Source organism: Aspergillus fumigatus, chromosome 2 (assembly GCF_000002655.1).
Source record: "Aspergillus fumigatus Af293 chromosome 2, whole genome shotgun sequence".
In the NCBI taxonomy this organism is placed as follows: Eukaryota; Fungi; Ascomycota; class Eurotiomycetes; order Eurotiales; family Aspergillaceae; genus Aspergillus; species Aspergillus fumigatus.
Window position 1 is genome coordinate 4,293,600 of NC_007195.1, and position 13,833 is coordinate 4,307,432.

General features: G+C 47.3%; 2 protein-coding genes across 2 annotated transcripts; one reads left to right on the plus strand and one right to left on the minus strand.

Annotated features, from left to right (window-relative positions):
* Positions 1–14: 14 nt before the first annotated feature.
* AFUA_2G16220 (uncharacterized protein) lies at positions 15–513 on the plus strand (the record flags this gene model as incomplete). The annotated part of the gene is made up of 2 exons (XM_750865.1): positions 15–142; positions 264–513. The coding sequence occupies 2 exons, from the start codon at positions 15–17 to the stop codon at positions 511–513; spliced, it is 378 nt and encodes a 125-aa protein (XP_755958.1).
* A 25-nt stretch (positions 514–538) lies between these two features.
* On the minus strand, positions 539–3,112 carry AFUA_2G16230 (C2H2-type zinc finger protein; the record flags this gene model as incomplete). The annotated part of the gene is made up of 3 exons (XM_750866.1): positions 539–680; positions 740–2,882; positions 2,977–3,112. 3 exons carry the CDS (start codon positions 3,110–3,112, stop codon positions 539–541), a joined length of 2,421 nt encoding a protein of 806 aa, XP_755959.1.
* Between the last annotated feature and the right edge of the window lie 10,721 nt (positions 3,113–13,833).

Here is a 13,833-nt window from a genome sequence, read left to right on the forward strand (position 1 = left end):
TCTTCGAAACGAAAATGTCGAAAACAACAACTCCACCGAGTGCTAAGAGGGAGAACACACAGGACCAGCCGGGTGTCGAGATGTTGCCTGGGACAAACAACCCATTGAAACAAAAAGCAAAAAATGACCACACCGGACTCCTGTGAGCTCTTGCCAAAACCAACAGGATGAACCATGATAAATGCAAGAGAAAGACACCTCAACTGAGGAGAGGAGAAAAGCACATCAAAATCAGAAAACGCACAAAAAGACCAACAGAATAGTATATCAGTCGGGAATCACCAGCAAGGACCATTATGCGGCAGTTCAGATCATCGTATTCCGTCGTTGAAGAAGACACGTTTGCCGCCCACCTGCTGCGAATTCCTTCCCGACCCCGAGTTCCGAAATTCAGCCAGTATCCAAATTGATGTAGAACGAGTGCCCAGTAATGAGAGTATACGCAATGAAAGACGAGGAATGCAAAAAGGAAGTGAAGACCGCAATATGCAAGATATACTGTCAGCGCACTGAATGAGTCCACCTGTTACTGTCGAGACTAGTAGGCAGTCCCGACACTAGCGAGTGTCTTGGTCGGCATTGGGTGAATCGGCTGATCCTTGGCAACGCGCAACGAGTCTTCATAGCCGATCAAGGCTTGAGCATGAAGTTTGAACGATTCGCCCATGAGCTTGGTGATTCTAAAACACGATGTTAGCAATCCCCTCTTTACACCCTTCGAATAGAGAGAACAACTTACCCCCAGACTACCACGCCGTCCAGGATGTTACCCCATACACGGGCCACGGTGGAGCTGAGTTTACCAAAAGCGTCAACGGCGTCGTCATCAAACAGATTCCGGACCTTGTTGTAGATCGCCAGCTCAGCCTCAGTCGCCGGCTCTTCGTCATGTTCCAGGCGATAAAGCCAGAGACTGAGGATGACCATCAGATCCAAGCCGCAGAGCGGATGCTCGACACTCCAATTTGTTGCCGACGTTTTGGCAACCCAATTAATGCCTTGGACTGCTGCAATCTCGATGCACTCGAAACATGACTGGATCACCTTGTTCATCTCCCCAGACCGCTTCACCTTCTCACGGGCCACTGTCATCGCAGCAGCAACCTCGTAGGAAGAATGGTAGCGCAAGGCTTCCTGGATTGACTTGAGGTCAACCTCTAGGCGAGCACGCGTGTTACGATAGACAGCCATCGAGTTGAAGATCAACGGGTGTCCGTTCTGAGGCGTGCTCAGAGGCACGACGATCGTCTCTGGTTCGCAAACTTCCAGAGAACTCTCCCATGTCTCCAGCGCAAGGCGGAGTTTGTACTCAGTGACCACATCCTGAAGAGCCTCAAAGGTCCTCTTGTGATTCCACACCTGCAAGAAAAGGGCATTAATCAAGACACGAGTGGCAAAGGCACTGTAACGCGTCTGTTCACCCTGGAAAAGACAGTCGTGAGCTTCCCGGACGGTAAGCGTGCTGGCAGAGGACAGGCTACGACGCCAGGCCTCGTCGTCATTGACGTCCAGGTTCCACATCGACTCAGAGGACGGCAGCTCGAGATTGTCGAATTCGTCGAAGCTCATTGCTGGGGTGTGGTTGAATGTCAGAGTGAGCATGCCGAAGAAGATGTAGACGGCGTAGTAAGTTCGACGGCAGGACTCGTCCTCGATCCATTCGTCTCTAGTTGGTTGACGACCCTCGCGAGCTTCCGTTCTGACCTTCAATTGATAACGGTTTCCAGCAACCATGTTGGCGAGCAAGCTCTTGATCGAGCAGGTCCACTCAAGACCTTTGGGATCACCACTCCAGCTCTCAAAAATCATGTTCAACAGAGTGCTTTGCATGGACCACAATGGACATTTTCTCGAATCGAAATTCTCCTTGTGTTGCAAGAATTGGTTCACGAGCATCTTGGATCCGACGTGGAGCATGAATGCGTGTTCGCGCTCGAACGTGTACAGAGCACCAATGGAAAGCACGGCCAGTAAGAGCGGAGGCGAAGCCATAGTGGGCTTGAACGACTCCTGATGCAAGAATGGTAGATGGTGATGGTACAGGTTGAAGTACGTTGTTAGGTACCTATTCAGAGCAGCAGTCGAGGGAAGCTGGAAAGTCTCGGGAAGCGCACCCAAGGAGTCGGCATTTCTGATGCGCTCCACAATCATATTCCGCTCCATATCGTTCGCGATCTGGGGGGCCTTGGGCAGTGTCAGAGCCTGGCTAGGTCCAGGGGACCTCCGGTAGTTTACGGGACTGACAGGGCCTGTCATTGAGGGGAACGGTGAGAGCGCGTTAGGTGTGGAATTTCCGGACATCGGAAGCGAGCTGACAAGGGAGTGGAGCGAAGGCGCCAGAGTGTCGCCTCGATCCAGTACGTTTGGCAGCTGACGCAAGTCCGATGCATTGCCTTGGCTGACGAATGTAGGGTTCATCATATGGTGCTTCATGTCGGCAGGAGAAACCAATGTATCCCAGGGCATTTGAGGAAGAGTCGCGTTGCCCGACAGATATGCGGAGGAAGGTTCCATTAACGATCCCCGACCGGGCGAAAAAGAGCGGTCGGATTCGGCACGATCGTGGACCTGACCAGTAGCGGCGGCTGCGGCCTTATGTTGGAAATCTGTCATCAACATGGCTGCGGCTTCAAGGTCGACCATACCGTCACTGCTTGCTTCAAGCTGTTCTAATGTAGTAGGATCAATTGTGATCGAGGGTTTGGATGGAGCAGGTGCAGGGGAGGACTTCTGAACACCTGCGCCTCCACGACGCCGTCCCTCAGCAACAAGAGGTATCCCACCATCTTTGGCGTGAACAGTACGATCATGGCGGAGGAGAAGATCTCGACGAACGAATGTACTCCGGCATTTCAAACATTTAAAGGGTCTCTCTTTGGTATCTGCGCGACAAGAAATCAGTCCACGCTCAAGACAAAGTTTGGTCGTGAATTTGATCCTCCCCGCATCGAGGTCAACAGGAGGGAATTGACTTACGTGAGCGTTCATGTCTACTACGATGTTCACTTCTGCTGAATGCACGATTGCAGAATTGGCATTTGTATTTCTTCTCTGGGACGGTAGTCTTCTTGGCCGGCGTGTTGTTGGCCTGGTTGGATGCTGCTGGAGCCATGTCGGAAGAGACGGGGCAGCCGAAAAGCAGGACCACGAGTTCTTCTCAGCAAAGTAGAAGCGGCGAGGAAGATTGCGGTATCGTGCCTTTTGTGAGTTCGCTCCGGTTCTGTAGGCGGGTTGACGACAAGAAATCGATTTGATGTCTGATCATTCCTTGGGCGGGGGGGTAGATGGTTGTGCGAAAGTTGATTTCGGAAGGGGTTCCAGCCACAGGCGGACCAAGAGGGGGGGGGGGGAAACGGCAAGACGGAGAGAGATTCGACAATAATAGAGAAGTATAAGAGAAGAAAAGAAACGGTTGATCCACACAACCGTGGTAGAAGATATGTTGAATGATTTGGGAAAAGGAGGCAGAGGAGGGGGAGGTAAGAGGGAAAAGGAAGAGAGGGAGGGGGAATGTTGAATGGATGAGGAGAAAAAAAGAGGGAGAGAAAATAAGCAAGTTACGGAGAAGAGGTAGAAGAAAGAAGAGTGGGAAAGTTTTCTGGGAGGAGGGTCTGGGTTCTGAAAGGGAGCGAGCGAGGGGTGGTGGACTGGTGGTAGACTGACTGGTTGGAGGGGAAGAGGTACACCATACGGAGTACGGAGTAGAGGGGCCAAGAAAGCGCGAGTGGGAAACGGGCTGCCAGGTCGTGTGCAGAAGAAGCTGATGGGAGACTCGGACGATCGCTGGATCGCAACAGTGAGGCGGGTCTTACAGTAGCCCAGTCGAGCGAGGGCTCTAAACAGCAAAGCAGGGGCTCCAAACGGGATTCACGGAGCAGACTCAGTATGGAGTACTAGTGCCAGGACAACCACGCACTAGGACTTCTTTTGCCACTGCCAGAATCGGTGTCGGCCTATCAGAAATTTTGAAAATACCATTCCGACTAACGGTATGACAAACTATACGCTTTTAGGTTAGACTTAACACGTCCATCCAGGTCCTCCAAGCCAAGTACTACTGTAATGTGTTCTTGAATAATACAAACAAAAACATACAGAAATACTTCCCCGACGCGCTATGTTGCAGGCAGGGAAGCTGTCTCTCAAGAGACACGTCTCTGGATCATCTGTCCCAAAGGGGCCAAAGCCGAGTGAGCCACAGTGGCCATCACGCGCTAAAGTGCCATCCCGTCAACCCGGTTCAACCGGGGCTTTCGCTTGACTTGGCTTACAGAGACAACATCCACGCTATCAACAGCAATTTCTGTACCCACTGTCACACATATCATCAGAGACATCATCATCATCCCCGTCTTCCATATCTTGGCTCCATTATTGTGACCACAGAGCTACGTTCTTGATTTTTCTTGTACCTCTCTGTGAATGTTGTGGAAACTGCATAGCTGAAAAATCGAACAGCAGAGTGTTGGGCAGCTGCATTAACATGAACTTGGTATTGACTGTTTGCAAGGTGGTGGAATTACAAGCATGACCAGTAGCATTCTCCTTATCTAATAGCAATTCTGTTCCTCTTCCAACGATCCGATTGGTATAACGTAGATATGGTGCATATCTGACAATAGCTGGATAGATCATCCCTGTCCAGCCCCTTTCCTGATGATACCTTGACTTATTTCTGCAAATGCAAGATCTATCTATCAGGTAAATATTGATCTGTAGCTGCACTGTGGACTAAACCGATCTAGCTGCTTCATTTCGGTCCATGGAGGAGAGTGATCGATCTCCTTCATCGAGAGTCTGACCGCAATGTGGGCTGTTTTGCTGGTATGATGGTACAGGTGGGGTACAAATCGCTGCATAGAACAATACTCCTCTGTTTGGTATCGTTATGTACCTCTTTATCTACGGGGAACCTATCCTATTATTTACTCTCCTGATAAAATGGTCCTCTTGATTGTGGTCAGAGTCTGATAAGAGAAGCTGGTTTTTTCAACTACTTTTAATTCATAACGCTTCGTGGAGTTGATTGGGACCTACGGCATCCATCACCAAAGTGTTGTAAATATGGAGTAACTAATAAGCGACACTACTCTAACCTCCGCGGGAACCTAGGCATCTAGGCAGTAATCACACGCACTTTAGCCCCTCCAGAAAACAAAGCCGGAAGCCGAAGGCACCCCTCTTCACGGCCTCCTTAGCCTAGGCCTACCGAGGATTCCTCAGCGACCATCAGAATGCCACAACCACAAAAAGCAAAGCAACTGGTCTCACATCTCCCTATCAGTAGTATTCACGGTCTTGTTCCTTTCATTTCCACCAAGATTCCTTCCAAACAAGCTAAAGTTCTCACAATATTACTGGTTGTTGCTGCACACTCAAATTGATTATTTCTATATTATTACTATTATTACCGTTCTTATTATTACCAACATTATTATTTTCTGGACTACCACTTCATTGTTTGCAACTGCGGATTGAAAGTGGGAAATAGACACCCCTCCAAAAAACCCGCCACTCATTAATCAAGTGATTACCCCTCGGTTCCCTCCTGTCCTCGTCGTCTTCCCCTCTATTACGATACGGAAGTCTTGGGGGAGGAAAAGATGCTAATTGTCTGACTTGCTCTGCCCCTCCTTTGCAACCATGGTTACGATGTGTAACCAGCCTCAAGTAATGAAGACATCAGACATTCGGTAACATTCGGTACATGGGGTAAACCCACAAGATTTTAAGTGTCTTTCTCCTTCTCAACATCGATGCACTAGTGGCTTATACTAAGGTAGAGTTCAATAAATAAATAAATCTAGTTTATTGATCGTCGTTTGATCGAGCCTTCTATCGTTCGAGACCCGTTGTCTGTCACTATGACGAACAGTACTCATCCATGATTATTAGGAACAATATCAAGCCTCAGTAAGGCTGGTATGTACTATTATCCCACCAAGCGCATAGCTGTCATATCGCTTCACAAAGATCATAGAAAATCGAGTATTTGGTTTGAAGTCGCCTATGACATGAGCCGTTATAGCTATTTTCCTAGAGGTTGACACATAGATCTGGTTTCGCTCAAATGGGAAATTCGTGGCTGAAAGATCATATCTTGACGATGTTTACAAATCACACAGGATATCCTCTACTCCCACAACCACAAGGTCTAAGAACTGGTGTGTTGTACAGTTCTTCATGGCGACTCATTTAGGAGCCGTTCAGTGGTCACCTGCCTCAAAACTAGATAGACAGCGAAGCAAATTGCAGCTTCAATCTGGACGAATATAGAACAAACCACACATCTTTCTGTTTTTGAAACCTGTAGACGTCTGGACAGTGAGAATCTTACCAGTATGCAAGCATGCCTTACAAATCACAAAATAGGGCTTTTCTCCTTATAGTGAAGACTCGAATGGTAAAAAGCCCCATTAGGATCCAAGTCTGCATCACAGCTACATAAACTGTTTATTGTTTAATTCTGGTGCTTGCTGCGCCTAAACCCAAGAGGCGGCAGCTCCGTAATCTTGTACCTTGTCGTATCATCCTTGTCCTCTGCATAAAGTGACATGGGGCGGCATGGATCTTGGAAAACTGTGGCTGCCTGCGCTTACCAGCCTCACTCGGAGACATGCTCTCATTCCGGTTCCACATCAAAAGAATGAGGCGCCCTAGCGATACTTATGACGTACCGCGTAAGTGTAAACACATTACGCAGCTGACAGACACCTATTATTTTGTTTCCATGTTTGACGTTGTAGTCGCATATCTTCAGCAAGTTCAGTTTGCCCCTCTGTTTGCCCCTCCATAGAGGGCTATGGCTCATACCCCGCATGATCTTTGGTGTCCGACGGGTTCTCAGGTAGGAACCATGGATACAACGATGGACAGCTGGAGCTGTTTGGAATTGGCTCGCTACCAGGACACCAATCATGTGACTTCTTAGATCAATAACACCATGCGGTTGTCACTGCAACTGGACGCATGTCACAAGCAAGTCAGAGACAACCCTCAGAGATGGAAGGGATTCCCGTAAAATCCCGAAGATTCTTGGTGGGGCTGTGTCTTAGTCACAAATACGGAGTACGGAATAGAGAGGTCCATATGGAGTAATACACCAGAATCTGGAGTTACTAGGGTAACTCACATGATCCGCTTTGATAATCTACTACCCTATTGGGGGAAAACGCGACTACGATCTACATACCTTGCTGGCTGGGTCTCAGATCTCAGTGCGCGTCTTTCGATCCTGGCAATAACAATCATAGACATGGATTTAAGGGTTTGGGAAAGATGCACAGATCATTATCATTCTTAGTGAGACCCTCTATCTGAGATTACTATTATGCGGTTATGCAGCATACTTTCACCTCAATAAGACTTTAGTCTGTCGTTCTGCGCGTCATCCTTTCCTCCCCAATCCTCAACCCTGCAGGAAACGATTTATCTGTTCTCACCGCTCTCTTAGAACTTGTCTGGCCAGATAATACGAGAGCGGTGAGCCGCGGAGCTTACGCTTTTCAGCAAGACACATGGAAAGGGAGACGGCCTGGCAGGAGAACCTGGACTCTACTCTCTAATTTGTAGCTCGCAATTGTACTCCCTAGTTGGCTGGGATCCTTCCGATCCACTGTGCACCACCATGCAGCGGTCCGTTCCATATCAACATCCTATCAGTGGCGAGTCCGCTCTTCAGCAGACAGGCGATGGCTTCAACGGGTCCAACGTAGCCCGTAGGTCAAAGTAATCTGACGATTTCTTGAAAGGCTTTCGGAAGGCTCAACTTGAGTCTGGTGAGACCGTCTCAATCTCAGCTTGAGTGAGGACTACTCCTTGGGATCAGAGTTCAAGGGCGAGGTCAAAACGACTGCAGCCTGTAGTCAGATACTCTGTAGCTAATGCACTATTGTTCCAGACAACTCTAACATCTGAAACACCAACAGTCCCAATAGGTTCTGCGTAAACTTCAAGCCATTTCCGTCCAATCTATATGAATTTCGGGATTGGAATAGATCTTTGAAAGTGCTGCTTCAAAGTCCCAATCCGTAGAATGTCTGGATGCTATGCCCCTCCATAAATGACAATAATGATAGCGGTAGTTGATCTATCCACCTCATCAATCAATAACTGCGCGTGTCTGTTGACTACCAGTACTTATGAACCCATTTGTTCTCCACTGAGTACCGTTGCAGGAAGCGAGGAATAGCTTCCCCGGGGCCCATTTCTCAAGCTAAAGGTAGTGGGTATTTGTAGCGTCGTAAGTCGTCTTAGCTAAACTAGATATGTCCCGACTCTGCGTGCCGCGTTGCTGTCTTTGTTCTGTTGTCCAGTGTACCGCTATTTTGAATTCTGTCGGGAACCTCCCGAAATAGCCGTTACTTTGGAGTCGGTGAAGCCTGATAGGGACAGAGTTGGAGATGAACAGCTGTCATATGGCTATTCGTTTCGATTGCTTCTACTCTGCACAGTTTGGTCGTTCGATGGTTTGTAGACAACAGCGAGACACATAATCTCCACGGCCCAGTTTCACTCACAGAGTACAACTGGCTGAGTTCGACTTGATCAACTGGTAGATAGACTTTTCGATTTGTGTTTGCACTTCCTAAGACAGTCAGGACAATCTCATGTTCTAGACCGTTCTTTGGCCATGATGTCTTTGATTCTTTCTTGAAATTTCTCCTTTTCAATTTAGAGGTGGATCAATCTCCATTGTGTGTTTTCGCTTAACGAGGGTTCGAGTCCAGCAGTCCTTCCGAATTAGCGAATGAAGTCGATCTCAAGCCCAACATGATTGCGGTGCGTGATATGACTCGCTCATCATTCTCTGGGGCCGGGATGCTTGCTCGTTCTGGAGCGGGTTGTCCTATGCTCTTGAATGCATTCAAGGTGAGAGGGGCTTAAACGTACTGTTACAAAGTCCACAAAGAACTATAGAAATCGCGTCTGCTATTCAGCCTGGTCCGGCTTGGTACAAGATTTGCGGTCAATATCTTAACAGTACCGTAGGTGCGAGTTTGTTCCATGGTACTCTTCCGTAGCGGGTGTCTGAGCCGCAACTGTCAACTGGATGCGGTAGATGGATATCCAAACGACATGTCAACTCAAAGTCTCCATCGGAGGTCTACAGTGTTTTTGATGTCGCATTGTGGGATTTGACTAGAAGGGGAATACAGATGTTCAGGCTACCTATGCCTAAAGCGGTCACAAGTCATACTGTATTCACATAGGTGGAGTCTCGCTTAGTAGTGCCCCGTAGATACAGATACTACTGCTGCAAGGATATATTCACAAATCCATCCAAATTAAATCCCAGTTTTTGTTCAGTAACAAACTTACGCTAATCTAGACTATCTTTCATTAACGCTATGTAGGTATACGCTATCCTGAACTCCAACAGGCGGTGTCGCATATCGACTGTACCTGCGCCTGCACCTAGATGCAGAATGCCAGGATTGGCTACAGATGCATTTGTTGAGATCATGATGAGTGGTCACCGCCTCTTCTGGCTCTGAGTAGGTTAGTGAGAGGACTGTAGTTTCAGTCGCTCAAAGGCATAAATTAGAGATGATTGTAGACGCCGAAGTCAATTAACATCTGACACCGCTGTAAGGTTCTCACCTGCCTATCTTGTCCATGCTGAGAGTCGAGGTCTGACCGACGGTGTACTCCAACAACATGTAAACCCTACGCCCCTCCAGACGGGATGATGCATATTATTCTATATTCTTCTGGAAATCGAGAAGAAACCCGAGACAGAAGTACGAATACAGAATACGGTCACTGACGACCATCGTAAGCTCTGGTAGGCTAGCGCTTCCGTCCCCAGACACTGTAAAACCCCAGCACCAAGAAGCCGGATTCCCTTAATCAAAAAACCATGACAATGAAAAGCATGGAAGGATAGAAAACCCTCCACCACCCCCCCACTGCAGCGTATCTAATTGGATTTAAGAAGCCTTCTGGAAGACTCAAGAAGCCAGGTCTCAGGTCTGACTCTGCAACAGCAGCGTGGCTTACCGGATTAGCATCCGCTTTCCGCTGTCCCAGCTGGTTGGATGACTGGAAAAAAGGGGGAGGGGCAGAAGTCGATACAGGATGGCCTGGCTAAGCTAGTACATAGTCTAGTTGTTTAGACTACATATTGCTTTTTGGGGTCCAAAATTCTGGGCTTCTGGACTCTCGTAAGTGGCCACTGGTTTGAGTTTTATTACGAACAGCAGTGCGAAGTACCCATCCAGGCCAGACGACCACGGATTCTACATTGACAGATTCGACCGTCTCCCATAAAGAAGAAACGAATCAGTGGGCGGCATGCGCAAAACACAAACTTTGAGAGCCACAAATGGGAACCCGGGATATTGGTCCAATTGCAAGATGCAGCAGGTGAGCGGGATGTTTGCAATATGATTTGCCTTCCTTGCTTTCCATGTCTCTTGTCTCAATCAGGTTTTCGCCATTTTTGACATGGTATACATCCACAGGATCGATCTGTACTTCCCGGGGATGAGACCTCAAGAACGTAAACCTTACTTCCATGCTAGCCCATGTTTCTAAATTCATTGATTGAAGCATCATACTTAGCGGACTTTATTCGCAGACCGTCTGTCTACTCCTGAGTCAGAGGATTGATTGTGCAGCAACTGATCTATTGTGCTGGGAAACCCTCCAATTGCAACTTGGGCAAGAGGATAATACTCTATTGAATCATTACACGAGAAGAAGTCAATGTAGACAGCCATGGCTATATGAGAAGCCCTCCTATCTAAATAGACGACTTAGTGGGATCAAGCCACTCTACCTAATCTTCACCCTCTTGCGCTATGCTTAAATGCCCTAGGGACAATTACGCTGTCATTCAACGCACTGTATTAAAGGGGAGTATGGAAGTAGTCAATCTTTAGAAGCATTGAATTGCACTGGAAACTTTCAAATTGAGAGCAGATATCATACCAGTTGATTGGAGTACATCGTAGGGGTTGACATGAAGATTGACTTGGACGAAGCCCTTCCGTCATAGATGCATCGAAATCGTGGTATCCATCCTCTTGAGCGAAGGTAGTGGTCATTAAATTGTCTCAGTACGTCGTCGATACAGCAGATTTGGCTCCTCAAGCTTGAGCGTCCTCAATCTCTACTGACTTAGCAGTTCCATCATGGCTTTCGTCTTGCTTGGCTCGTGGACCATTAGCATTTTGCCAGAGGTCTGGCCGAGTGAACACTAGGTTATAATAAAAGGAGCCGCGGATTTCTTCATACAGAAACATATCTTCTTGACGGCAAGAGCTTTATCCCTGTAGATCTCCTTTGGCAGCACGAACCGCGCCCTGATATGCCGCCTTCCAAAGACATGACTTATGGTTCAGTAGCTCTTGTTCTGATCAATGTGTGTGTCTCGATCAGATTGGTTCTTGGGATTGTTTATCTGAAAGGCGCATTTCGGTCTGAGAGAGCGTTTATGACTGGGAGAATGCCCATTGATTGAAGCTAATGCAACCAAAAGTTGTTTTTATGCCATCATGCAATCAAGGAGCTGACAAGAATCCGAGGTTTCGTATAGATATTGCCTCAGAACTTCGCTTAATACTGGCTGGTAGAGGGATGGCTTACTAGTCTTGGATACAAGGAGGTATAAATACAGCAAGAAGCAGTGAACACACAATTAACCGGACAAAGAGGCAGAAATATATATTAACATTTAACAGATCTCAAAAGTATTCTAACGAACAGAGGTTAACATTAGTCTACGAATCTGAGTTAATGTACTTCTGGCCCAGAAATTAGAACCTGCAAGGCTCTTCATCTCACTCTGATTGAAAATTCGATGGATATAGGACCTTTCTAAAATTCTGCTCCTCTGGTGGCCATCTGCCACGGGAAATCAGTTCACATGAGGAACCCTAATGACGACATTCATTGGAAAAGTACAATAGGGCGATAAAGTCATAAACAGCCAGCTGCTATGCTTGATAATGTCAGGGGTTAGTCGTCAGTTAGAAGCCTGGCTGGCTTTCTTGCTCAGTTCTTGGTCTTTTCTCAGCCACTTCCGCCATATGTCCGACCTGATACTCTACAGGATCTCCTTCTAAATTAGCATCAAAGTGATGGGCAACAAGATACTTAAGAGAAGCATCAGACCAAAGCTGCTCTGCACCAGCAGCCTATAGTTCACCTGAGCAGGAATTATACATACCTCTGCCGGAGGGCGCGGTCTGATCTGAAGGAAGGTAACCAAGGCACTCATTCTGGAAGTATCGTACAAGACAGCCTGCGTCAATTCTGCGGACTAGGAACATCAAATCGAAAACAGGTCTACCGAGGAGTGTAGTTGATTTCATCGCACGAGCAAAGAGCCTGCAAAAGGTTTAAAGGATGTGGATGTCCAAGCTTTACCTGACGTCTCGAGGTCAATGCACCCAAAGAAGAAGTCTAAATCATAGATGCTGGAAAGACTCATACTACAGTACAGTACGGAGTACGCCTGGAAGCACACGTGTCATATATCTATAGATGAAAAAGGATTTTACCGTCGAGTAGCTCACTTGACAGCCATTATCAAGCCGAGGATTGTGGCAAGTAATGGTGAGCGCTGCAGGTCAAGAAGCCGTCAACAAGACCCGGGGGAAGTCTGGCTCTCTCAAGTGACATAATCAGTCGTACACATTGATCGGGGCCTTGCTGCTCATGGGTTCTGAAGCGAGAAAAGAACTTGAAGCACTTGAAGCCAGGTGTTTCAAGGTAATGGAATGCATATTATTGTTTGCCCTACAGGAATCCTTGGATCTATTTTATTTGACGGGCCGGTCCGACCTTTTCTTCTCTATGATTCTCCGTTCCTAAATCCATTCCTGGTCAGGTTCGTAGGTCTTGCGGGATTAAAACCATAGATAGGCTGAATGTAGGTGTTGGGGAGTCAATGAACAGCTATTTACACACCCCTGACAGTATGGGGTAAAAATCTGGGGAACATAATTGGAGTCGGTCCCACCACGATGTTACTGAAGAGACGAATAAACTTCGAACAACATAACCGGCCTGTTCATGTGCATGTAGGCTCGTTTGTTTCTATGATGGCAGTTGTCGGTTTGTCCGTTCTCTTGACTCAATGTTTAGCATAAATCACAAGCATACGCAAACGACGCCGAGGACCAAGGAACTGCGGAAGACAAGACCGTCAAGAACAAGCGATAATCAAGAGCAGTATTTACCCGAACATTAGACAGCAACGGGGGATGCGCCTTTTTGCTTCATTGGATGCTTCATGCGACCTGCCGTCACTGTTTAACCATCAGAGAGCCGGTCCACTTAGAGTCTATCAAATGTGTTTCAATAGGCAAATCATTCGGAAGATCCGCGTATCCTGCGATAGTTTACAGCTCTATATGCTTGAAAACATGTCTGTAATTTGTACGAAGGTGTGCCGATTGCCATGGTCATTGATGGGACATTGGGGGCCATGCTCAAAAAGTACATTAGGTAACTCCGTATCAGCAGATGGCGCTCGAGATTCGAGGATCATCTTAACGATGATGATGACGAACGCTAGCACTGTATTAAGAAACTTATCATTGAAGCCTTGCAAAGATGTAATAACATGAAATATTATCTCACTGCGACGCGATCAAGTTGTCAGTATAGATTGCTTTCTCCACTAAATACCACGGATAATACTGTATGGTGTACAGAGTACTCCGTACGTTACGGAGTACCTACTTACCTACCTAAAGACGCGGGTACCTTGATAACTCAATGCGCGATTTACAATACGGAAACAATACCGGTCCACACAATGGTCGAGACTCGAGTAGTCGAGCCACTGATTCCATCAATCTATGGACCCAGAAAGGGCCC